At 48.5% G+C, this 25200-nt stretch overlaps 1 protein-coding gene across 2 annotated transcripts in view; it reads right to left on the bottom strand.

The window, feature by feature from the left end:
* The window catches only part of sdk2a (sidekick cell adhesion molecule 2a), a 163004-nt gene that overhangs the window by 7148 nt on the left and 130656 nt on the right, over positions 1-25200 (bottom strand). Inside the window, exons 37-43 of one of the 2 annotated variants that reach the window (XM_055910703.1) lie at positions 23176-23313; positions 19017-19178; positions 18000-18125; positions 17652-17816; positions 17246-17386; positions 14694-14838; positions 1597-1726 (exon numbers count right to left, since the gene is read on the bottom strand). In XM_055910703.1, coding sequence (XP_055766678.1) covers positions 1597-1726; positions 14694-14838; positions 17246-17386; positions 17652-17816; positions 18000-18125; positions 19017-19178; positions 23176-23313 — 1007 coding nt within the window. Of the gene's footprint in view, positions 1-1596; positions 1727-14693; positions 14860-17245; positions 17387-17651; positions 17817-17999; positions 18126-19016; positions 19179-23175; positions 23314-25200 lie in introns of both variants that reach the window. The other variant, XM_055910701.1, reaches the window with a different exon arrangement.

Raw genomic sequence — 25200 nt, 5'->3', positions numbered from 1 at the left:
ACACATTTAGATTTGTTGTTCTTTGGTAAGATAAACTTGTTCTATCTTTAAATGTTTTTGTTTGACCTGATCGTACAATGTGCTTACATATGTGACATAATGATTGCTGTGCACAAAGGAGCCAACTAGAAGGACGTATTGCTTTACAACATGTTACTATTGAACCTTCTCAATGTCCCTGTCTGTTTCACTCTTCTACATGCTACACCTGGTTTCTCATTGTATTTTGTTCCTTATCCTTGCTTGAGCTCTGTATGATTGAGCTTGCCTGGTGCGATGGAACCAACAGAATAGTCCTAAAAGTGCAAAACTCGGTCTGCTACACACTGACACGTCCAGTACCTCAGATTAACATGACATTTCCTGTTTGAGTCTGAGAATTAACTGGTACTGAGGCCATGACAGGACATGAGGGATTGAGACATGAGAATCAGACCAGTCCTTCCTTCCCGTGGGATAAATAATAACTCATATAAAAACACAGAGAGAGAGAGAGAGAGAGAGAGAGAGAGAGAGAGAGAGAGAGAGAGAGAGAGAGAGAGAGAGAGAGAGAGAGAGAGAGAGAGAGAGAGAAATAAGAAACTCAGAGTGGGTGGGATAAATGTCCGTCATGTCAGCTATATCTTATGTCAATAACAGGCCATTCTAGTTGGTGGTGACGCACTTGAAACTGACCTCTCGTACTGACAATGTATTGGTTCTTACCAATTCTACATGAGAGGAGGGAAGGTGAGGATAGAACAAGACATGACAATAGTTAAAGACGTTACAGTGCTCTCTGTGATCGCTAAACTCAGCTCATGATTCAGCACATGATGGGTTTATGTACTGTACCTGTCGGACACATTAACTGTACCTGTAGTCTACAGTAACTGTACCTGTCGGCTACAGGAACTGTATCTGTCGTCTACAGTAACTGTATCTGTCGTCTACAGTAACTGTACCTGTCGTCTACAGTAACTGTACCTGTCGTCTACAGTAACTGTATCTGTCGTCTACAGTAACTGTACCTGTCGTCTACAGTAACTGTACCTGTCGTCTACAGTAACTGTATCTGTCGTCTACAGTAACTGTACCTGTGAGTCTGATATCTCAGAGGGCTTCTCAGTCAGGCTGCTATAATCTACATTAACTGTGCCTGTTGTCTACAGTAACTGTACCTGTATTCTACAGTAACGGTACCTGTATTCTACAGTAACTGAATCTGTTGTCTACAGTAACTGTATCTGTCGTCTACAGTAACTGTACCTGTGAGTCTGATATCTCAGAGGGCTTCTCAGTCAGGCTGCTATAATCTACAGTAACTGTATCTGTCGTCTACAGTAACTGTATCTGTCGTCTACAGTAACTGTACCTGTATTCTACAGTAACTGTATCTGTCGTCTACAGTAACTGTACCTGTATTCTACAGTAACTGTATCTGTCGTCTACAGTAACTGTACCTGTATTCTACAGTAACTGTATCTGTCGTCTACAGTAACTGTACCTGTATTCTACAGTAACTGTACCTGTGTTCTACAGTAACTGTACCTGTATTCTACAGTAACTGTACCTGTATTCTACAGTAACTGTACCTGTATTCTACAGTAACTGTACCTGTGAGTCTGATATCTCAGAGGGCTTCTCAGTCAGGCTGCTGTTCTCTGCAGGGATCAGATCGTTATACTTGGTACTGACATCTTCATCAGAGTAGTGTAGACTGCCTGGACTGGGCCTCGGGGGAGACCTGGAGAGAGGAGGGGGGGGGGGGGGGGGAGATAAAGGGGGAGAGGGAAAGAGAGAGAGAAATTCAAGGTCAATTTGAAGTGTTAGGCAACTGGTATTGTTTCTGTGATACAGTCTCGTCTAACAGTTGGAAAGTCAAACACATCGTGAGCTTGACAGCACAGCCCACTGATCATGAGGGTCACTGTCAACCATGACAGTTCTTTTAAGTCACTTGGTTAGTGTCCTGAATAGAAAACATTCAGTGGCCATTCTCAGTCATATTTGAGTACAGAATGTCTTCTGCACTATTCAAGCTTGCTGCTCATAGAACTCCAAGTTCTCCCTTTCCGTTAAGGTGATTGGCTCGGCCTATTGGCTGTTTTCCATAATGTATTGTTGTTTGTTTCCTCAGTACAGTCTCTTAGTCAGCCAGTCAGTCAGTCAGCTAGCCAGCCAGCCAGCCAGCCAGCCAGTCTGTCAGTCAATCTCTCTGTCAGTCAGTCAGTCAGTCAGTCAGTCAGTCTATCAGTCAGTCAGTCAGCCAGCCAGCCAGCCAGCCAGTCAGCCAGTCTGTCAGTGCAGTCAGCCAGCCAGCCAGTCTGTCAGTCAGTCTCTCTGCCAGTCAGTAAGTCAATCAATCTCTTTGTCAGTCAGTCAGTCTATCAGTCAGTCAGTCAGTCAGTGCAGTCAGCCAGCCAGCCAGCCAGTCAGTCAGTCTCTCTGCCAGTCTCTCTGCCAGTCAGTCAGTCAGTCAATCTCTCTGTCAGTCAGTCAGTCTATCAGTCAGTCAGTCAGTCAGTCAGTCAGCCAGTCAGTCTTGAGGACAGCCTACAAAGTCTGTAGTAGGCACTCAAGCAGCCAATACCAGCCTCCCTCCAGTTCCTCATTGACATTCCATGTGCATGTCAAGTTACACTTTATATAAGAGGCCAACACAATGCTGCTGCCTTGACATTCAACAGGCTTCCTTCTGCTTGTGTTCTGTTGAGTGTCAAGTTACACTTTACATAAGAGGTCAACACAATGCTGCTGCCTTGACATTCAACAGGCTTCCTTCTGCTTGTGATCTGTTGAGTGTTTGTCACAGCATCAGACAAAGGCCAGTTATTATTGGTCAGGACAGACTCTGCTCCTCTTGGCACAGATCTCCTCTGAGACACATGGAACAGCTCTGTGAGAGTTCTTTGTGCACATGGTACCCTATATTCCCTATAGTCCCTATATAGTGCACTACTTTAGACCAGAGCCTATGATACAAAAGTAGTTCACTATATAGGGAATAGGGTGCCATTTGGAACGAATGCAATGACTTATATATATACACTAGATGAATAACCAAGAGCGCTGTTTTGAAGCCCCCATGCCTCCATCTTGGTACTCCCCCAACCTAGTAAATAATATTCTGGAAGCTTTAGAAAAGCAGTTATTATCTTCTACTACAGGCACCTTAATGCAGATACTTTTAAATTATATTATGTCCTTGAAACATTTCATTGAAATACTGTAGAATTCCAATTTATTCCAATGGCTGACCGGTGGCTTCTCAATGGCCAACACATAGCATGAGCAAACCAGGGTTTCTATACATCACTGTATTCATACTTAGTTATAGTGTTATACTGAACACTGTCCTCCAGACAGACACTACATTAGGACTTTGATAGCAGAGCAGACCAGAGCAACGTTTCTGCGACGTTTGTTTATGAAACACAGATAGTGTAGTTTTACTGGGCCTGTCAGAGCTGGGGTAAACAACCTGTGGTATGGTTCTACTGGGCCTATCAGAGCTGGGGTAAACAACCTGTGGTATGGTTCTACTGGGCCTGTCAGAGCTGGGGTAAACAACCTGTGGTATGGTTCTACTGGGCCTGTCAGAGCTGGGGTAAACAACCTGTGGTATGGTTCTACAGGGCCTATCAGAGCTGGGGTAAACAACCTGTGGTATGGTTGGTCATGTGTTGCGGCGCTAAGCTAACGGACCTCATGGGGGTTGAGATATTAGGATATAGTGTTAGGTTCAGAGTCCGATTCCTCCAGTGCAGGGGAAACCAGAGAGAGGCCGTGTCTCAAATGGCACCCTGTTTCATATTGGCCCTGGTCAAAAGAAGTGCACTATATAGGGAACAGAGTGCTATTTGGGACTCAGTCAGGGTGGTTCTGCAGTGCACCCATTATGGAGGAATGTGTTAGATGGATGGAGGTCGGGGGAGGGGGTGGGGACAGTGCTGGTCTCTGCCTGACTGAGGAGGCCCGGGACAGAGATCAAAGGAACCAGCGCTGCATCCTGCCTCCCTTCTCTCTGAAGTGCTCCAGTCGGGTGCAGCGTCGTTAACGACCGGCTGCCCTGAGAGGGAGAGGGTGGGGTGAGGGCGGAGGATGGGGTGAGGGCGGAGGATGGGAGGAAGGAGGTAGAGGAGAGGGAGAGGGTGAGGTGATGGTGGAGGATGGGATGGAAGGAGGTAGAGGAGAGAGAGAGGGTGGGGTGAGGGTGGAGGATGGGAGGAAGGAGGTAGAGGAGAGGGAGAGGGTGGGGTGAGGGTGGAGGATGGGAGGAAGGAGGTAGAGGAGAGGGAGAGGGTGGGGTGAGGGCGGAGGATGGGAGGAAGGAGGTAGAGGAGAGGGAGAGGGTGGGGTGAGGGTGGAGGATGGGAGGAAGGAGGTAGAGGAGAGGGAGAGGGTGGGGTGAGGGCGGAGGATGGGATGGAAGGAGGTAGAGGAGAGGGAGAGGGTGGGGTGATGGTGGAGGATGGGAGGAAGGAGGTAGAGGAGAGGGAGAGGGTGGGGTGAGGGTGGAGGATGGGAGGAAGGAGGTAGAGGAGAGGGAGAGGGTGGGGTGATGGTGGAGGATGGGATGGAAGGAGGTAGAGGAGAGGGAGAGAGGAGTAGAAGTGATGGGGGAAGGCGGGGGGGGGGGGGGGATTAGGAAATGGTTAGGCAGTACTGATCAATTATTTAAACTCTCTCTTTCCTATCGCCTTAAGTAGCTCCTTCATCACTACTTCCCTCCTCCTCATGTCCTCCTCATTCGCCCAAATCCTTTTGTTGCCTTAACTCTTTCATAGACTACACTGTTATGTAGTGTCTTCCAAATGCCTTAGCCAATCTCAATGATTTACCCATTTCATGTGGCCTATGTAAAGGTCCCCTTGTAACCTGGTACGTGAAAGATAGCACTGGAGACAGAGCCGTCATCTGTTTAATGTGGTTTAAATGGCTCTGCGGTACCTCTTTTCCACCTTTATGCACCATGTTCATATGATTCTAATCTCATATAAAGACAATGACTGGTTTCTGTACTTCATTAGTATTTTGTACAGATTGACCTCACAAACCTCTTTCTTTGAGCTGTTGTAGCATGTCTCCAACGTCAAGCCCACGGATGTAAACTAGTGATGTGAGGGAGCGAGAGAGAAGGAAAGAGAGAATGGAGAGAGAGAAATAAAGAGATACAGATAGATAGAGAGGGGGCCTGGTCTAGACCTTCAGCGATACAGGCCCTAGAGTAAACAACTCAGACCTCATCCTGACCTTCAGCAGAACAGACTACAGTAAACATCTCAGACCTCATCCTGGCCTTCAACAGAACAGACTACAGTAAACATCTCAGACCTCATCCTGGCCTTCAGCAGAACAGGCTACAGTAAACATCACAGATCTCACCTGGCCTTCAACAGAACAGACTACAGTAAACATCTCAGATCTCACCTGGTCTTCAACAGAACAGACTACAGTAAACATCTCAGATCTTACCTGGCCTTCAACAGAACAGACTACAGTAAACATCTCAGACCTCATCCTGACCTTCAACAGAACAGACTACAGTAAACATCTCAGACCTCATCCTGGCCTTCAACAGAACAGACTACAGTAAACATCTCAGACCTCATCCTAGCCTTCAACAGAACAGACTACAGTAAACATCTCAGACCTCATCCTAGCCTTCAACAGAACAGACTACAGTAAACATCTCAGACCTCATCCTGGCCTTCAACAGAACAGACTACAGTAAACATCTCAGACCTCATCCTAGCCTTCAACAGAACAGACTACAGTAAACATCTCAGACCTCATCCTAGCCTTCAACAGAATAGACTACAGTAAACATCTCCACAGATCTCAATCTGGCCTTCAGCAGAACAGACTACAGTAAACATCTCAGACCTCATCCTGACCTTCAACAGAACAGACTACAGTAAACATCTCAGACCTCATCCTGGCCTTCAACAGAACAGACTACAGTAAACATCTCAGACCTCATCCTAGCCTTCAACAGAACAGACTACAGTAAACATCTCAGACCTCATCCTAGCCTTCAACAGAACAGACTACAGTAAACATCTCAGACCTCATTCTGGCCTTCAACAGAACAGACTACAGTAAACATCTCAGACCTCATCCTAGCCTTCAACAGAACAGACTACAGTAAACATCTCAGACCTCATCCTAGCCTTCAACAGAACAGACTACAGTAAACATCTCCACAGATCTCATCTGGCCTTCAGCAGAACAGACTACAGTAAACATCTCAGATCACACCTGGTCTTCAACAGAACAGACCACAGTAAACATCTCAGACCTCATCCTGACCTTCAACAGAACAGACTACAGTAAACATCTCAGACCTCATCCTAGCCTTCAACAGAACAGACTACAGTAAACATCTCAGATCTCACCTGGTCTTCAACAGAACAGACTACAGTAAACATCTCCACAGATCTCATCTGGCCTTCAGCAGAACAGACTACAGTAAACATCTCAGACCTCTTCAACAGAACAGACTACAGTAAACATCTCAGACCTCATCCTGGCCTTCAACATAACAGACTACAGTAAACATCTCAGACCTCATCCTAGCCTTCAACAGAACAGACTACAGTAAACATCTCAGACCTCATCCTAGCCTTCAACAGAACAGACTACAGTAAACATCTCAGACCTCATCCTAGCCTTCAGCAGAACAGACTACAGTAAACATCTCAGACCTCATCCTGGCCTTCAACAGAACAGACTACAGTAAACATCTCAGACCTCATCCTGGCCTTCAACAGAACAGACTACAGTAAACATCTCAGATCTCATCCTGGCAGAACAGACATTACGGTGGAGAAAATCAATGACCTAACAGATGTTTTTCTGCTTTACTTTATGTTCTTGATGACTGAGGGGCCCCTAGAAGGAAAGGGTCATTTTCCTCGACCTGCACTCCTGAAATAATGTTGTAATATGTGAACAGTGAACACGGTTAGTTACCCCAGTCATTGGCCATGAAAGGCAACCCAAAGGCCCTGGCCCTGGATCTATCTGTCTATTCATTGAGTTCAGACCTAATCATCAGAGAGAGAAGTCTTCCATGAGGATAATCTTTAACGGGGTTTGTGTCCGGTGATCAGTCTCCTCCCTCTCCTTCCTCCTCCTCTCTCCCCCTGCCTTACCCCCCTCTCCTTCATCCTCTCTCCCCCTGCCTTACCCCCCTCTCCTTCATCCTCTCTCCCCCTGCCTTACCTCCCTCTCCTTCATCCTCTCTCCCCCTGCCTTACCCCCCTCTCCTTCATCCTCTCTCCCCTGCCTTACCCCCCTCTCCTTCATCCTCTCTCCCCCTGCCTTACCTCCCTCTCCTTCATCCTCTCTCCCCCTGCCTTACCCCCCTCTCCTTCATCCTCTCTCCCCTGCCTTACCTCTCTCTCCTTCCTTCTCTCTCCCCCTGCCTTACCTCCCTCCTCTCTCCCCCTGCCTTACCTCCCTCTCCTTCCTCCTCTCTCTCCCTTGCCTTACCTCCATCTTCTTCCTCCTCTCTCCCCCTGCCTTACCCCCCTTTCCTTCCTCCTCTCTCCCCCTGCCTTACCCCCCTCTCCTTCATCCTCTCTCCCCCTGCCTTACCCCCCTCTCCTTCATCCTCTCTCCCCCTGCCTTACCCCCCTCTCCTTCATCCTCTCTCCCCCTGCCTTACCTCCCTCTCCTTCCTCCTCTCTCCCCCTGCCTTACCCCCTCTCCTTCCTCCTCTCTCCCCCTGCCTTACCCCCCTTTCCTTCCTCCTCTCTCCCCCTGCCTTACCTCCCTCTCCTCCTCCTCTCTTCCCCTGCCTTACCCCCCTTTCCTTCCTCCTCTCTCCCCCTGCCTTACCTCCCTCTCCTTCCTCCCCCTCCTCTCTCCTCCTGCCTTACCCCCCTCTCCTTCCTCCCCCACCTCTCTCCCCCTGCCTTACCCCCCTCTCCTTCCTCCCCCACCTCTCTCCCCCTGCCTTACCCCCCTCTCCTTCCTCCCCCACCTCTCTCCCCCTGCCTTACCCCCTCTCCTTCCTCCCCCACCTCTCTCCCCCTGCCTTACCCCCCTCTCCTTCCTCCCCCACCTCTCTCCCCCTGCCTTACCCCCCTCTCCTTCCTCCCCCACCTCTCTCCCCCTGCCTTACCCCCCTCTCCTTCCTCCCCCACCTCTCTCCCCCTGCCTTACCCCCCTCTCCTTCCTCCCCCACCTCTCTCCCCCTGCCCTAGACCCCTCTCCTTCCTCCCCTCCTCTCTCCCTGCCTGTACTTCAATACAGACACCCCAGGCCTTCCACACAGATCAGAGAGAGAAAGCACAACAGAACACAACCCATGATGAAGCTGATGCTGTATGTATAATTGGTTCATCAGATTGTATAACAGCTAATCCATCACTCCATCCATCCTGTGGTTGTTATTGTCTGAAGATAAAGAGGCATGTTTCAACTACAGTTGATCTCCTGATTAATCTTCTTCCTAATCAATAAGTATGCAATGAGCATGTGAGCTTTAATCTCAGCCATGACCCCTCAGAATGAGAGCTAATATCTCAGCCATGACCCCTCAGAATGTGAGCTATTATCTCAGCCATGACCCCTCAGAATGTGAGCTTTAATCTCAGCCATGACCCCTCAGAATGAGAGCTATTATCTCAGCCATGACCCATCAGAATGTGATCTATTAACTCAGCCATGAGCCCTCAGAATGATAGCTATTATCTCAGCCATGAGCCCTCAGAATGAGAGCTATTATCTCAGCCATGAGCCCTCAGAATGTGAGCTATTATCTCAGCCATGATCCCTCAGAATGAGAGCTATTATCTCAGCAATGACCCCTCAGAATGAGAGCTATTATCTCAGCCATGACCCCTCAGAATGAGAGCTATTTTCTCAGCCATGACCAATCAGAATGAGTGATATTATCTCAGCCATGAGCCCTCAGAATGTGAGCTATTATCTCAGCCATGATCCCTCAGAATGAGAGCTATTATCTCAGCCATGATCCCTCAGAATGAGAGCTATTATCTCAGCCATGACCCCTCAGAATGAGAGCTATTATCTCAGCCATGAACCCTCAGAATGAGAGCTATTATCTCAGCCATGACCCCTCAAAATGAGATCTATTATCTCTGCCATGACCCCTCAAAATGAGAGCTATTATCTCAGCCATGACCCCACAGAATGAGAGCTATTATCTCAGCCATGACCCTCAGAATAGATGGTTTAATCTCAGCCATGACCCCTCAGAATGAGAGCTATTATCTCAGCCATGACCCTCAGAATAGATTGTTTAATCTCAGCCATGACCCCTCAGAATGAGAGCTATTATCTCAGCCATGACCCCTCAGAATGAGAGCTATTATCTCAGCCATGACCAATCAGAATGAGTGATATTATCTCAGCCATGACCCCTCAGAATGAGAGCTATTATCTCAGCCATGAGCCCTCAGAATGTGAGCTATTATCTCAGCCATGATCCCTCAGAATGAGAGCTATTATCTCAGCCATGACTCCTCCGAATGAGAGCTATTATCTCAGCCATGACCCCTCAGAATGAGAGCTATTATCTCAGCCATGACCCCTCAGAATGAGAGCTATTATCTCAGCCATGAACCCTCAGAATGAGAGCTATTATCTCAGCCATGACCCCTCAAAATGAGATCTATTATCTCAGCCATGACCCCTCAAAATGAGAGCTATTATCTCAGCCATGACCCCTCAGAATGAGAGCTATTATCTCAGCCATGACCCTCAGAATAGATGGTTTAATCTCAGCCATGACCCCTCAGAATGAGAGCTATTATCTCAGCCATGACCCTCAGAATAGATTGTTTAATCTCAGCCATGACCCCTCAGAATGAGAGCTATTATCTCAGCCATGACCCCTCAGAATGAGAGCTATTATCTCAGCCATGACCCCTCAAAATGAAAGCTATTATCTCAGCCATGACCCCTCAAAATGAGAGCTATTATCTCAGCCATGACCCCTCAGAATGATAGCTAATATCTCAGCCATGACCCCTCAGAATGAGAGCTATTATCTCAGCCATGACCCCTCAGAATGAGAGCTATTATCTCAGCCATGACCCATCAGAATGAGAGCTATCATCTCAGCCATGACCCATCAGAATGAGAGCTATTATCTCAGCCATGACCCCTCAGAATGAGAGCTATTATCTCAGCCATGAGCACTCAGAATGAGAGCTATTATCTCAGCCATGAACCCTCAGAATGAGAGCTATTATCTCAGCCATGACCCCTCAGAATGAGCACTATTATTTCAGCCATAACCCCTCAGAATGAGAGCTATTATCTCAGCCATGAACCCTCAGAATGAGAGCTATTATCTCAGCCATGACCCCTCAGAATGAGAGCTATTATCTCAGCCATGAACCCACAGAATGAGCGCTATTATCTCAGCCATGACCCCTCAGAATGAGAGCTATTATCTCAGCCATGAACCCTCAGAATGTGAGCTATTATCTCAGCCATGACCCCTCAGAATGAGAGCTATTATCTCAGCCATGACACCTCAGAATGAGAGCTATTATCTCAGACATGACCCCTCAGAATGAGCGCTATTATCTCAGCCATGAACCCTCAGAATGAGAGCTATTATCTCAGCCATGACCCCTCCGAATGAGAGCTATTATCTCAGCCATGAGCCCTCAGAATGAGAACTATTATCTCAGCCATGACCCCTCAGAATGAGAGCTATTATCTCAGCCATGACCCCGCCGAATGAGAGCTATTATCTCAGCCATGACACCTCAGAATGAGAGCTATTATTTCAGCCATGACCCCTCCGAATGAGACCCAAATCTTAGCCATGACCCCTCAGAATGAGAGCCAAATCTTAGCCATGACTCAGCCTCAGAATAGATGGTTTAATCTCAGCCATGACCCTCAGAATAGATGGTTTATTGTTGATGGTTATTGTTTGGCCTAATAGTTAGAGTGTTGGGCCAGTAACTGAAAAGTTGCAAGATCAAATCCCCAAGCTGACAAGGTAAAAATCTGTCATTCTGTCCATGAACAAGGCAGTTAACCCACTATTCCTAGGCCATAATTGTAAATATGATTTTGTTCTTAACTGACTTGCCTAGTTAAATAAAATAAAAACATGACCCTCAGAATAGATGGTTAACTGTGAAACACGACCCTCAGATTAAATGGTTTACTGTGAAACACGACCCTCAGAATAGATGGTTTACTATGAAACACGACCCTCAGAATAGATGGTTTACAGTGAAACACGACCCTCAGAATAGATGGTTTACTGTGAAACACGACCCTCAGAATAGATGGTTTACTGTGAAACACGACCCTCAGAATAGATGGTTTACTGTGAAACATGACCCTCAGAATAGATGGTTTACTGTGAAACATGACCCTCAGAATAGATGGTTTACAGTGAAACACGACCCTCAGAATAGATGGTTTACTATGAAACACTGTCACGTTCCTGACCTATTTATGTTAGTTGTTATGTGTGTTAGTTGGTCAGGACGTGAGGTTGGGTGGGCATTCTATGTTTTCTGTTTCTGTGTTGGTTTTGGGTTGCCTGGTATGGCTCTTAATTAGAGGCAGGTGTTTGGCGTTCCTCTAATTAAGAGTCATATTTAGGTAGGCGTTGTCACAGTGTTCGTTGTGGGTGATTGTCTTCCGTGTCTGTATGTTATTTCGTACCACACGGGACTGTTTCGGTTTATGTAGTCTGTTTCCTATTCGTGCGTTCTTCGTGTCTATGTAAGTTCTCATGTTTAGGTCAGTCTACGTCGTTTGTTATTTTGTATCATTTCAAGTGTAGTTCGTGTTCGTTTTTTCGTCTTGTTTAATAAATATGTGTTCAAACTTCGCTGCGCCTTGGTTCCCTCAATACTCCTCCTTTTCCGAAGATGGAGAGGAGGAGGATCGCCGTAACAGAATCACCCACCATACCAGAGCCAAGCAGCGGAGTCAACGGAGTAAGGGACAGGAAAAGAAGGAGCAATGGACATGGGACGATGTATTGGACGGAAAGGGTTGCTACACTTGGGAGGAGATCCTGGCTGGTAGGGATCGCCTCCCATGGGAACAGCTGGAGGCACTGAGGAGAGCAGAGGCTACCGGGGAGAGGAACCGGAGCTATGAGGGAACGCGTCTGGCACGGAAGCCCAAAAAGCCCGTAAGTAATTCCCAAAAATTTCTTGGGGGGGGCTAGGAGGTAGTGGGCCAAGGGCAGGTAGGAGACCTGCGCCCACTTCCCAGGCTTACCGTGGAGAGCGGGAGTACGGGCAGGCGTCGTGTTACGCAGTAGAGCGCACGGTGTCTCCTGTACGAGTGCATAGCCCAGTGCGGGTTATTCCACCTCCCCGCACTGGTAGGGCTAGATTGGGTATTGAGCCAGGTGTCATGAGGCCAGCTCAACGCGTCTGGTCTCCAGTGCGTCTCCTCGGGCCGGCATACATGGCACCTGCCTTACGCATGGTTTCCCCGGTTCGCCTACATAGCCCGGTGCGGGTTATTCCACCTCCCGCACTGGTCGGGCAACCGGGAGTATTCAACCAGGTAAGGTTGGGCAGGCTCAATGCTCAAGAGTGCCAGTACGCCTCCACGGTCCGGTATTTCCGGCGCCACCTCCCCGCCCCAGCCTAGTACCTACAGTGCCTACACTACGCACTAGGCTATCAGTGCGTCTCCTGAGCCCAGTTCCTCCTCCACGCACTCTCTCTGTAGTGCGTGTATCCAGTTCGGTGCCTCCAGTTCCGGCACCACGCACAAAGCCTCCTGTGCGTCTCCAGAGCCCTGAACACACTGTATATTCTCCCCCTACTAATCCTGATGTGCTTGTCCTCAGCCCGGTGTCACCAGTGCCGGTACCTCGCATCAGGTATAGAGTGGGCTTTGAGAATACAGTGTGCCCTGTCCCTGCTCCCCGCACTAGTAGGAAGGTGCTTATCCTTAGCCCGGTGCCTCCAGTTCCGGCACCACGCACCAGGTCTACAGTGCGCCGTATCCGGCCAGAGCCATCCGTCTCCCCAGCGCCATCTGAGCCATCCGTCTCCCCAGCGCCATCTGAGCCATCCGTCTCCCCAGCGCCATCTGAGCCATCCGTCTCCCCAGCGCCGTCTGAGCCATCCGTCTGCCATGAGCCTGCAAAGCCGCCCGTCTGCCATGAGCCTGCAAAGCCGCCCGTCTGCCATGAGCCTACAGAGCCGTCCGCCAGACAGGAGCCGCTAGAGCCGCCCGCCAGACAGGAGCCGCTAGAGCCGCCCGCCAGACAGGATCTGCCAGAGCCGCCCGCCAGACAGGATCTGCCAGAGCCGCCAACCAGACAGGATCTGCCAGAGCCGCCAACCAGACAGGATCTGCCAGAGCCGCCAACCAGACAGGATCTGCCAGAGCCGCCAACCAGACAGGATCTGCCAGAGCCGCCAACCAGACAGGATCTGCCAGAGCCGCCAACCAGACAGGATCTGCCAGAGCCGCCAACCAGACAGGATCTGCCAGAGCCGCCAACCAGACAGGATCTGCCAGAGCCGCCAGCGAGCCATGAGCAGCCAGAGCCGTCAGAGAGCCATGAGCGTCGAGAGCCGTCAGCCCGCCATGAGCGTCGAGAGCCGTCAGCCCGCCATGAGCGTCGAGAGCCGTCAGCCCGCCATGAGCGTCGAGAGCCGTCAGCCCGCCATGAGCGTCCAGATTCGTCAGTCAGCCATGAGCTGCCCTTCAGCCTTAAACGGCTAGATACCCAGAACTGCCCATCAGTCCAGAGCTGTCTCTCTGTCCGGAGCTGCCTTTCAGTCCGGAGTTGCCCCTCTATCATTATCTCCCTCTCTATCTTGATCTTCCTCTATATTCTTATCTATTCCTCTGTCTTGATCTATCTCTCTGTCCCGGTGCTGTCCCTATCAGTGATGTTATTAAGAGGATTTTGTGGGGGTAAAAGGAGGGTGGACATTCTTAGAGGGAGGAAGCTAGGATGGATTATGGTGGGGTGGGGACCTCGCCCGGAGCCTGAGCCACCACCGTGGTTAGATGCCCACCCAGACCCTCCCCTAGACTTTGTGCTGGTGCGCCCGGAGTTCGCACCTTATGGGGGGGGTAATGTCACGTTCCTGACCTATTTATGTTAGTTGTTATGTGTGTTAGTTGGTCAGGACGTGAGGTTGGGTGGGCATTCTATGTTTTCTGTTTCTGTGTTGGTTTTGGGTTGCCTGGTATGGCTCTTAATTAGAGGCAGGTGTTTGGCGTTCCTCTAATTAAGAGTCATATTTAGGTAGGCGTTGTCACAGTGTTCGTTGTGGGTGATTGTCTTCCGTGTCTGTATGTTATTTCGTACCACACGGGACTGTTTCGGTTTATGTAGTCTGTTTCCTATTCGTGCGTTCTTCGTGTCTATGTAAGTTCTCATGTTTAGGTCAGTCTACGTCGTTTGTTATTTTGTATCATTTCAAGTGTAGTTCGTGTTCGTTTTTTCGTCTTGTTTAATAAATATGTGTTCAAACTTCGCTGCGCCTTGGTTCCCTCAATACTCCTCCTTTTCCGAAGATGGAGAGGAGGAGGATCGCCGTAACAAACACGACCCTCAGAATAGATGGTTTACTGTGAATCAGCATAATGCTTTAGAACTATTTGAGCTTTAGAAGAGAGTAGAATACAACAACAAATAGACGTCATGCAGAAATCATCTGTGTGTGTGTGTGTGTGTGTGAGTGTGTGTGCGCGTGTTTATGTGTGTTACTGACCGTGTGTAGATGCCGTTCTTGCGGCAGAAGGAGTTCTTGACTGACAGGCGTCTGTTGTTGAGTTCCAGGGCTGGGAAACGGCCCTCGTCCAGCCTGACCATCTCCCCATGGGACAGGGGCAGGGAGGTGCTGTTACTGTGGCTCCCTAGGTGGGGGTAAGATGACACTGGGAGAAGGTTAGTCCATTGTAGGGGTTGGGCACACACACCAGCTAAATGCCTTCTATGCTCGCTTCGAGGCAAGCAACACTGAACCATGCATGGGAACACCAGCTGTTCCAGACGACTGTGTGATCACGCTCTCCATAGCCGATGTGAGTAAGACCTTTTAATAGATTAACATTCACAAGGACGCAGGGCCAGACGGATTACCGGGACGCAGAATCAGAGCATGCACTGACCAACTGGCAAGTGTCTTCACTGACATTTTCAACCTCTCCCTGACCCAGTCTATAATACATACATGTTTCAAGCAGACCACCATAGTCCCTGTGCCCAGAAGGCCTACATGACCATCACCCCAGAGCTCTCACATCGGTAGAGGTGGGTCATGGCTCACATCAACACCATCAATGATTTAGCACTAAGGTTAATCAGCAGTCTGAATATAAAACCTTTAGTGTTAGAGACTCTACTGAGGTGCCAGGCCCTGATCCAACTAAACCACATGCCCAAATATATACCTCATACACAGTATAAATCAATCAAATTCAATCAAATGTATTTACAAAGCCCTTCTAACATCAGCTGATGTCACAAAGTGCTGTACAGAACCCCAGCCTAAAACCCCAAACAGCAAGAAATGCAGGTGTAGAAGCACGGTGGCTAGGAAAAACTCCCTAGAAAGGCAAGAACCTAGGGAAGAAACCTAGAGAGGAACTAGGTTATGAGGGGTGGCCAGTTCTCTTCTGGCTGTGCTGGGTGGAGATTATAACAGAACATGGCCAAGATGTTCAAATGTTCATAAATGACCAGCATGGTCAAATAATAATAATCACAGTAGTTGTCGAGGGTGCAGCAAGTCAGCACCTCAGGAGTAAATGTCAGTTGGCTTTTCATAGCCGATCATTCAGAGTATCTCTACCACTCCTGCTGTCTATAGAGAGTTGAAAACAGCAGGTCTGGGACAGGTAGCACGTCTGGTGAACAGGTCAGGGTTCCCTAGCCGCAGGCAGAACAGTTGAGGTGTAGAGGCAGGGTTTACGGGGCAGTGACCTCTCCTCTCTCTTCCTCCTGGCTGGTTAGTGACTCACCATGCTGGTGCCTGGTCCTGGTGGTGAGTTTGGACCACAGTAAAACAAACAACTTGTGTGGTACAAAACGTCTGTGTTGCCAGGGGTGGCTGGGGGGTAGCTGGGGGCGCAGGCTCTAAAAGGGGCTCTTTGTGTCCCAGACAAACACGGTCCTTGTCTCTCCTGGACCAGCCAAAGCCCTATTGACTGACCCCTGACCCCTACAGGACCCCTGGACACTATAGGACCACTCTCAACACCACACTAAACACTAACGGGGCGTTAAAAGGTAATGGTGTGAGATCACAGCAGGCTTGACCTCTCTTCAGCTCCTTCCTCTCTCCTGTTTCTCATCCTCTCTGTCTCTACTTCCCTTCCTCTCTCCTGTTCCTCTCCACCTCTCTTTCTCTCCATCCCTGTGAGTTCTAACAGGTCGTTATCAAGTGATTATTTTACTGGATTTGGACATCAGTGTTCCCACAAAAAATGCAGAGGAGGAGCAGTGGCAGTCAACCCGTGATGCCAGGGTCCAACAGTGATGTAACCTGGGATGACTCAGCAGAGCGTCAGTCTGGCACTGTGGGGTTAGGGACAGAAGTCACACACAGTGTACTGACTGAATGACTATTGGCTTAATCATCAGAACAAACCCTGGACACTCACACTGGCAGATCGATACACATTCTTTCTAAACAGGGAACAATAATGACCTCTCGTCTTTCATTCTCCTGTCTACCTGTGCTTATGTAAGGCACTTTGTGACAACTGTTACTGTTAAATGGGCTATAATTGAATTTGATAGTGCTTTTAGCTTGGTCTTATATTACAATGGTCATGCTGTATTTTTATAATTGTACAAATCGTTTTCAGATGTTCGACTGATGGCTCTGGGCTATTCTCCTTACGGACTTCTCAGAAACAGATTAACACTAGTCCTGGACTGAAAAGATAGATCAATGGTGAATCTCCATCGATTTTTTTTTTTTTTGTCCAGGTCTAGTCTTAATCGGTGTCCGGGAAACCGCCCCTCAAAAGTATCAATTACTTGGGAATGGAATGTTGGGAATGGAATGTTGGGAATGGAATGTTGGGAATGGAATGTTAGGAATGGAATGTTGGGAATGGAATGTTGGGAATGGAATGTTGGGAATGGAACATTGGGAATGGAATGTTGGGAATGGAATGTTGGGAATGGAATGTTTGGAATGGAACATTGGGAATGGAATGTTGGGAATGGAATGTTGGGAATGGAACAAAAAGTTGAAAGAAACACGAATCAGAGAGGACAGTTATATATGGAGCAGTTCTCTGTGGTGTCTACCTGAGTCAGCCTTCTTGGTGTACTTCTTACTCTGGCCCCTGATGATGAGGATGAAGACGAGGAGGAGGATGAAGATTAGGCCCACCAGAGCGATGACCACCAGGAACCACCACTCTTCATAGAAGGGAGACACTTTCTGGGCTGGAGATGAGAGTCACAAGAGAGCTAGATAACAGACATCTGTACCAAGAGGAAGAACAAGTCACTAACTAAACCTATGCTGTATGGGCTGGTTTCCCAGACCTCGATGAAGACAAGTACAGAGTTAAAAAGTAAGTGAAATAGAAATTCCACTGGTTAAAATAGTTTTTAGTCCTGGAATAGGCTCAATCCAGGTCTGAGAAAGGCATCCATATGCATGTTGTAATATTCAGACATGTATTATAACTGAGCAGGCATAACTAACCAGAGATAGAGGGGGAAGGAGCACTGGGGGAGCCATAGCCGTAGTCGTTGACCCCAATGACCCGGAAGTCATAAGTAACCCCTTCTCTCAGCATGTCCAGGTTCAGTGTGTATGATGTCACTTCCTTTGGAATGTCTTTGATGAGGATATCCCACAGTCCTTCATCTAGAGGGGAGCAGGAAATGCAGAGTGTTTGATTGAGCCTGCCTGGAGTCCCAGATGTGTGGGTTTTGCACTTTCACACTATTCCAACTGGTTCCACTGGTTCCATTGGTTCCACTGGTTCCATTGGTTCCATTGGTTCAGTTGCACCAGGCAAGCCTAAGGTCTAATATCCCTTGGACTCACCAGAGGGCCTGGCCTCAATGACGTAGCGTGTAATGGGAGCTCGGCCTGGGTCTCCACTGGCCCAGTGTAGGGTGAGGGCCGTGCCGTACCGGGAGATAAAGGGTTCACCTGGAGGGCCTGGGGCTCCTGGAGGGGAGGGGTGGGGAGAGGAGGGGAGAGGGTGGGATGGGAGGGAAGGGGAGAGGATGGGAGGAGTGGGGAGGGGTGGGGAGGGGAGGAGGGGAGGAAAGGGGATGGTAGGGAGAGGAGAGGAGGGAAGGGGAGAGGAGGGGTGGAGTGGGGAGAGGAGAGGATGGGTAGGGAGAGGAGGGAAGGGAAGAGGAGACGAGCAGGACAGGTTATGTACATACTGTAATACGACAAACAGAGCACTGACAAAGCCAGAAGTTGGGAGAAAACATTTTGAAACTTTTTTAAACAGGGAGGTACTAGCTGAACTTGTCCAATAAGAACACAGATCTTCATTTTCTGTTGCAAAACATCTCGCTACAGTGTTCCCTACTGAACACGACCTATGAACAGCTAGGCTACCTTCCCCTGGTCCGGTAGTGATGTTAGCTGGACCAGAGATACTGTGTTACATAGCTTCTCCTGGTCCGGTAGTGATGTTAGCTGGACCAGAGATACTGTGTTACATAGCTTCTCCTGGTCCGGTAGTGATGTTAGCTGGACCAGACATACTGTGTTACATACCTTCTCCTGGTCCGGTAGTGATGTTAGCTGGACCAGAGATACTGTGTTACATAGCTTCTCCTGGTCCGGTAGTGATGTTAGCTGGACCAGACATACTGTGTTACATAGCTTCTCCTGGTCCGGTAGTGATGTTAGCTGGACCAGAGATACTGTGTTACATAGCTTCTCCTGGTCCGGTAGTGATGTTAGCTGGACCAGAGATACTGTGTTACATAGCTTCTCCTGGTCCGGTAGTGATGTTAGCTGGACCAGAGATACTGTGTTACATAGCTTCTCCTGGTCCGGTAGTGATGTTAGCTGGACCAGAGATACTGTGTTACATACCTTCTCCTGGTCCGGTAGTGATGTTAGCCTCCACCTCCGGCCCGTAGGTGAGTGTCTTGGCCCGGATTCTGAAGTTATATGTCACCCCGTCAGCCAGGTCCTTAATCTTCATCCACAGGGGGGTGCTGCCCTTCACGTCCACTGTGACTATCTTACTAACACCTGGAGGGGAGCGGAGAGGAGACAGAGAGGAGTCAGTATAGAGATACAGGCTGGAGATACTGGAGGCTAGAAGCTACACAACATACACTGAATATATAGTGTCTTCGGAAAGTATTCAGACCCCTTGAATTTTTCCACATTTTTTTAACGTTATAGCCTTTTTCTAAAATGTATTAAATAAAAAAAGAATCCTCAGCAATCTACACACAATACCCTATAATGACAAAGCGAAAACAAGATCAGACATTTTTGCAAATTCATAAAAAATACTGAAATACCTTATTTACATAAGTATTCAGACCCTTTGCTATGAGACTCGAAACTGAGCGCAGGTGCATCCTGTTTCCATTGATCATCCTTGAGATGTTTCTACAACTTGATTAGAGTCCACCTGTGGTAAATTCAATTGATTGGACATGATTTGGAAAGGCACACACCTGTCTATATAAAGGTTCCACAGTGGACAGTGCATGTCAGAGCAAAAACCAAGCCATGAGGTCAAAGGATGTGTCCTGTACAGCTCAGAGACAGGATTGGGTCAAGGCAGGGATCTGGGGAAGGGTACCAAAACATTTCTGTAGCATTGAAGGTCCCCCAGAACACAGTTGTCTCCATTATTCTTAAATGGAAGAAGTTTGGAACCACCGAGACTCTGTCTAGAGCTGGCCGCCCAGGTAAACTGAGCAATAGAGTTCCTTTGTGGAGATGGGAGAACCTTCCAGAAGGACAACCATCTCTGCAGCACTCCAGAGTGACCAGACAGAAGCCATTCCTCAGTAAAAGGCACATGACAGCCTGCTTGGAGTTTGCCAAAAGGCACCTAAAGACTCTTAGACCATGAGGAACAAGATTCTCTGGTCTGATGAAACCAAGATTTTCCTTAATGCCAAGTGTCACGTTTGGAGGAAAGCTAGCACCATCCCTACGGTGAAGCATGGTGGTAGCAGCATCATGCTGTGGGGATATTTTTCAGCGGCAGGGACTGGGAGACTAGTCAGGATCGAGGAAAAGATGAACGGAGCAAAGTATAGAAAGATCCTTGATGAAAACCTGCTCCTGAACGCTCAGGACCTCAGACCGGGGTGAAAGTTCACCTTCCAACAGGACAATGGCCCTAAGCACACAGCCAAGACAATACAGGAGTGGCTTCGGGACAAGTCTCTGAATGTCCTTGAGTGGCCCAGCCAGAGCCCGGACGTGAACCGGATCTAACATCTCTGGAGAGACCTGAAAATAGCTGTGTAGCGATGCTCCCCATCCAACCAGACAGAGCTTGACAGGATTTGCAGAGAAGAATGAGAGAAACTCCCCAAATACAGGTGTGCCAAGCTGGTAGCATCATACCCAAGCAGACTCGAGGCTGTAATCGCTGCCAAAGGTGCTTCAACAAAGTACTGTGTAAAGAGTCTGAATACTTATGTAAATGTGATATTTCAGTTGTTTATTTTCAATATATTTACAAAAATTTATAAAATCTGTTTTTGCTTTGTCATTATGGGGTATTGTGTGTAGATTGAGGAGTGAAAAAATAAACAATTTAATCCATTTTAGAATAAGGCTGTAACGTAACAAATGTGGAAAAAGCCAAAGGGTCTGAATACTTTCTGAATGCACTGGGCTACACACCACTATACATGGACAGACAAGCAGACTTTTGCACACACTCAAGGACACACAAAACACACTAACACATGGACACACAACCTACATATCACACCTTTCCACCTCCCTGCTGACAGTTCATGGTAGCACCTTTCCGCCTCCCTGCTGACAATTCATAGTAGCACCTTTCCACCTTCCTGCTGACAGTTCATAGTAGCACCTTTCCACCTCCCTGCTGACAGTTCATGGTAGCACCATTCCACCTCCCTGCTGACAGGTCATGGTAGCACCTTTCCACTTCCCTGCTGACAGTGCATGGTAGCACCTTTCCACCTCCCTGCTGACAGTTCATAGTAGCACCTTTCCACCTCCCTGCTGACAGTTCATGGTAGCACCTTTCCACCTCCCTGCTGACAGTTCATGGTAGCACCTTTCCACCTCCCTGCTGACAGTTCATGGAAGCACCTTTCCACCTCCCTGCTGACAGTTCATGGTAGCACCTTTCCACCTTCCTACTGACAGTTCATGGTAGCAACTTTCCAACTCCCTGCTGACAGTTCATGGTAGCACCTTTGCACCTCCCTGCTGACAGTTCATGGTAGCCCCTTTCCACCTCCCTGCTGACAGTTCATGGTAGCACCTTTCTACCTCCCAGCTGACAGCTCATGGTAGCACCTTTCCACCTCCATACTGACAGTTCATGGTAGCACCTTTCCACCTTCCTGCTGACAGTTCATGGTAGCACCTTTCCACCTCCCTGCTGACAGGTCATGGTAGCACCTTTCCACCTCCCTGCTGACAGTTCATGGTAGCACCTTTCCACCTCCCTACTGACAGTTCATGGTAGCACCTTTCCACCTCCCTACTGACAGTTCATGGTAGCACCTTTCCACCTCCCTACTGACAGTTCATGGTAGCACCTTTCCACCTCCCTGCTGACAGTTCATGGTAGCACCTTTCCACCTCCATGCTGACAGTTCATGGTAGCACCTTTCCACCTCCCTGCTGACAGTTCATGGTAGCACCTTTCCACCTCCCCACTGACAGTTCATGGTAGCACCTTTCCACCTCCCTGCTGACAGTTCATGGTAGCACCTTTCCACCTCCCTACTGACAGTTCATGGTAGCACCTTTCCACCTCCATACTGACAGTTCATGGTAGCACCTTTCCACCTCCCTACTGACAGTTAATGGTAGCACCTTTCCACCTCCCTACTGACAGTTCATGGTAGCACTTTTCCACCTCCATACTGACAATTCATGGTAGCACCTTTCCACCTCCCTGCTGACAGTTCATGGTAGCACCTTTCCACCTCCCTACTGACAGTTCATGGTAGCACCTTTCCACCTCCCTACTGACAGTTCATGGTAGCGCCTTTCCACCTCCCTACTGATAGTTCATGGTAGCACCTTTCCACCTCCATGCTGACAGTTCATGGTAGCACCTTTCCACCTCCCTGCTGACAGTTCATGGTAGCACCTTTCCACCTCCCTGCTGACAGTTCATGGTAAATAAGCGTGAGTGTCCCTAATAAACAGATGTGACCTATCACTGCACCCCTCCAGATAGAGAGACATGTTCCTCCACCATCCCAGACCGTGCTGTGCCTCTTTCTCTCCCACATGGCTTACTGCTCTAGGGGCCAGATAGAAGCCATTAGTGGCCAACAGGCCTGGGACCACAGAGGTTCTCTACCTCCCATTCCCAAACCCCCACTCCTGTCTGTTCCTAATTACTAAGGAATCTGGAGACCCAACCACACATACCAGCTATTAGGTGGTTTTTCTCTCAACAGGAGAGAGAGGAAGTTGTAAACAAGCTGACTGCATGTGGCCACAGGGTCGGCACCTACCCAGCTGTAACAGATTAGGACACCCATCTAAGACCATGGCGGCGCTAATGCTAGCCTATGACTGTAAATCATCTCACGGACTGATAGTAAACTATCTAGCTATCTGTGTAGTTTAAAGGCATAACTAAGTAACTAACAGCCTTCCAGCCTTCCAGGCTCCAGAGGTTCTCACCGTCCATGGGTGTGTGAGTGTGTGTTTGTGTTTGTGTGTGTTTGTTTGTCTGTGTGTGCATGTTTGCATGTGTGTGTGTGTGTGTTTCTCACCATCCATGAGCCTGTGTGTCTGTGTGTGTGTGTGTGTGCGTGTGCGTGTGTCTGTGTGTGTGCATAAGTTCATATGTGTGTGTGTGTTTGTGTCTCACCATCCATGAGACTGTGTGAGTGTGTGTGCGCATGCGTTCATGTGTGTGTGTGTGTCTCACCATCAACAGGTGTGTGTGTCTCACCATCAACAGGTGTGTGTGTGTGTGTGTGTGTGTCTCACCATCAACAGGTGTATGTGTGTGTCTCACCATCAACAGGTGTGTGTGTGTGTGTCTCACCATCAACAGGTGTGCAGGGCTCGTAGACCAGACGGTAGCCCTCGATGATGCCGTTGGCCTGGCCTGGCTCCCCCCACGACATGTTGACTGACGTGGTGGTCAGCTCACTGAAGTGGAGGAAGCTGGGTCTACTGGGGGCTGGAGAGGAGGCGGAGGAGGGGGAGGGGGGAGAGAAGGGAGGAGATAGAGAGGGAAAGAGAGAAACAGGAGAGGGAGAGAGAGAGAGCGAGAGAGAGCCATGGTTAAGGAAGGACACTTAGGCTGGCGCACCACGGTCCTGTCAGGTCCTAGATCACGTGACAACTCCCTCCATCCGGGATATGCTGTTGTACAAATCAAACACACCGCTGAAAGCCTTATCTGGAAAGCCACTATGTGATTGAGTTTAGTCCATATCCTGGCAGTCTGCTTCATTCACATCAAAGTCATTATGCTGAAGCAATACTAGTATTATTCTTGGGGACTGGGACAGATACAATCATCCATTCATCCCCTGACCTTCCAAAAGTCATGTGAGAATTCTGCATTAAATTGCCAAGGCTTAGGTTGGCTCCTCTCCCAGTTACCCTGCAGAGCAGAGAGGAGTGGGGAGCCAGAATATTCTGCAGACTCTCTGTTTTAACTCCAGAGCCCTGCAGAGCAGAGAGGAGCGGGGAGACAGAATATTCTGTGGTCTCCTCAGTACTTCATCCCCTCTGCCTCTCTCTGCAATGTCACAGTCCTTCAAGAGGCCGGGTGACCAGGCTGGCTGCGGGAAACACCATAGGAATTCATTCTGTAAACTGATTCCCCTCTAGAAACCACAGAGGAGGTTTTAGTGTGTTTGTCTGCAGGGGGGTGACTGACTGAACACAGGCCTCTTTGTGTGTGTCAGTAGTGTGGCTGGACCTGGGTCAGAACAACCCAATCCACATGTGTCCCCCTCACTCTACAGTACTAGGGTTGAATGGCGACAACACGGTTACTGAGATTTACCGAGGGCTAAAATCAAATCAAACCAAAAGTTATTTGTCACATGCGCCGAATACAACAGGTGTAGACTTTACCGTGAAATGATTACTGACAAGCCCTTAACCAACAATGCAGTTCTCTCTATTTACCGCCCAAAACCACTCCATTTTCCCAGGATCAATAACTGCGAGAAACCAGTAAATGGTAATAAATAATTTATATGAAAAGCATGACGTGAAATGGAACTGTTTAATGATATGCCTAGCCTACGTGTTTCAGGAAATACATTTAGCCTTATATTTAGCTAATGAATGATGGGTGATGCATCATGAGCTTCTAACTTATAGCCGCGGTGTCTTGCGCTAAAACGCACACACCTGTGCTCCGCGGACCTCTCTCCTTAAAAAACGCTCCTTACTGTAGCTCTTGGAGTCCCATGCAGGAAAAACTAGACTACCTTGCTGGACATCATTTTGTAGCATTTCTTAAACCAATAGACTATTCTAAGAGGGACGCAACACTCTTGTTTACTAAACATTAAATACAGCAGCCAATAGAACTCACTGGTAGTCTGAAAGAAGAACAGGCAATAGAACTCACTGGTAGTCTGACAGAAGAGCAGCCAATAGAACTCACTGGTAGTCTGAAAGAAGAGCAGCTAGTATAACTTACTGGTAGTCTGAAAGAAGAGCAGCCAATAGAACTCACTGGTAGTCTGAAAGAAGAGCAGCCAATAGAACTCACTGGTAGTCTGAAAGAAGAGCAGCCAATAGAACTCACTGGTAGTCTGACAGAAGAGCAGCCAATAGAACTCACTGGTAGTCTGACAGAAGAGCAGCCAATAGAACTCACTGGTAGTCTGAAAGAAGAGCAGCTAGTATAACTTACTGGTAGTCTGAAAGAAGAGCAGCTAGTATAACTTACTGGTAGTCTGAAAGAAGAGCAGCCAATAGAAATCACTGGTAGTCTGAAAGAAGAACAGCCAATAGAACTCACTGGTAGTCTGAAAGAAGAACAGGCAATAGAACTCACTGGTAGTCTGACAGAAGAGCAGCCAATAGAACTCACTGGTAG

This window comes from Salvelinus fontinalis, unplaced genomic scaffold (genome assembly GCF_029448725.1).
Source record: "Salvelinus fontinalis isolate EN_2023a unplaced genomic scaffold, ASM2944872v1 scaffold_0024, whole genome shotgun sequence".
Taxonomy (NCBI): Eukaryota; Metazoa; Chordata; class Actinopteri; order Salmoniformes; family Salmonidae; genus Salvelinus; species Salvelinus fontinalis.
The sequence above is the reverse complement of the archived record's forward strand: the minus strand, read 5'-3'. Positions and strand labels throughout refer to the sequence as shown.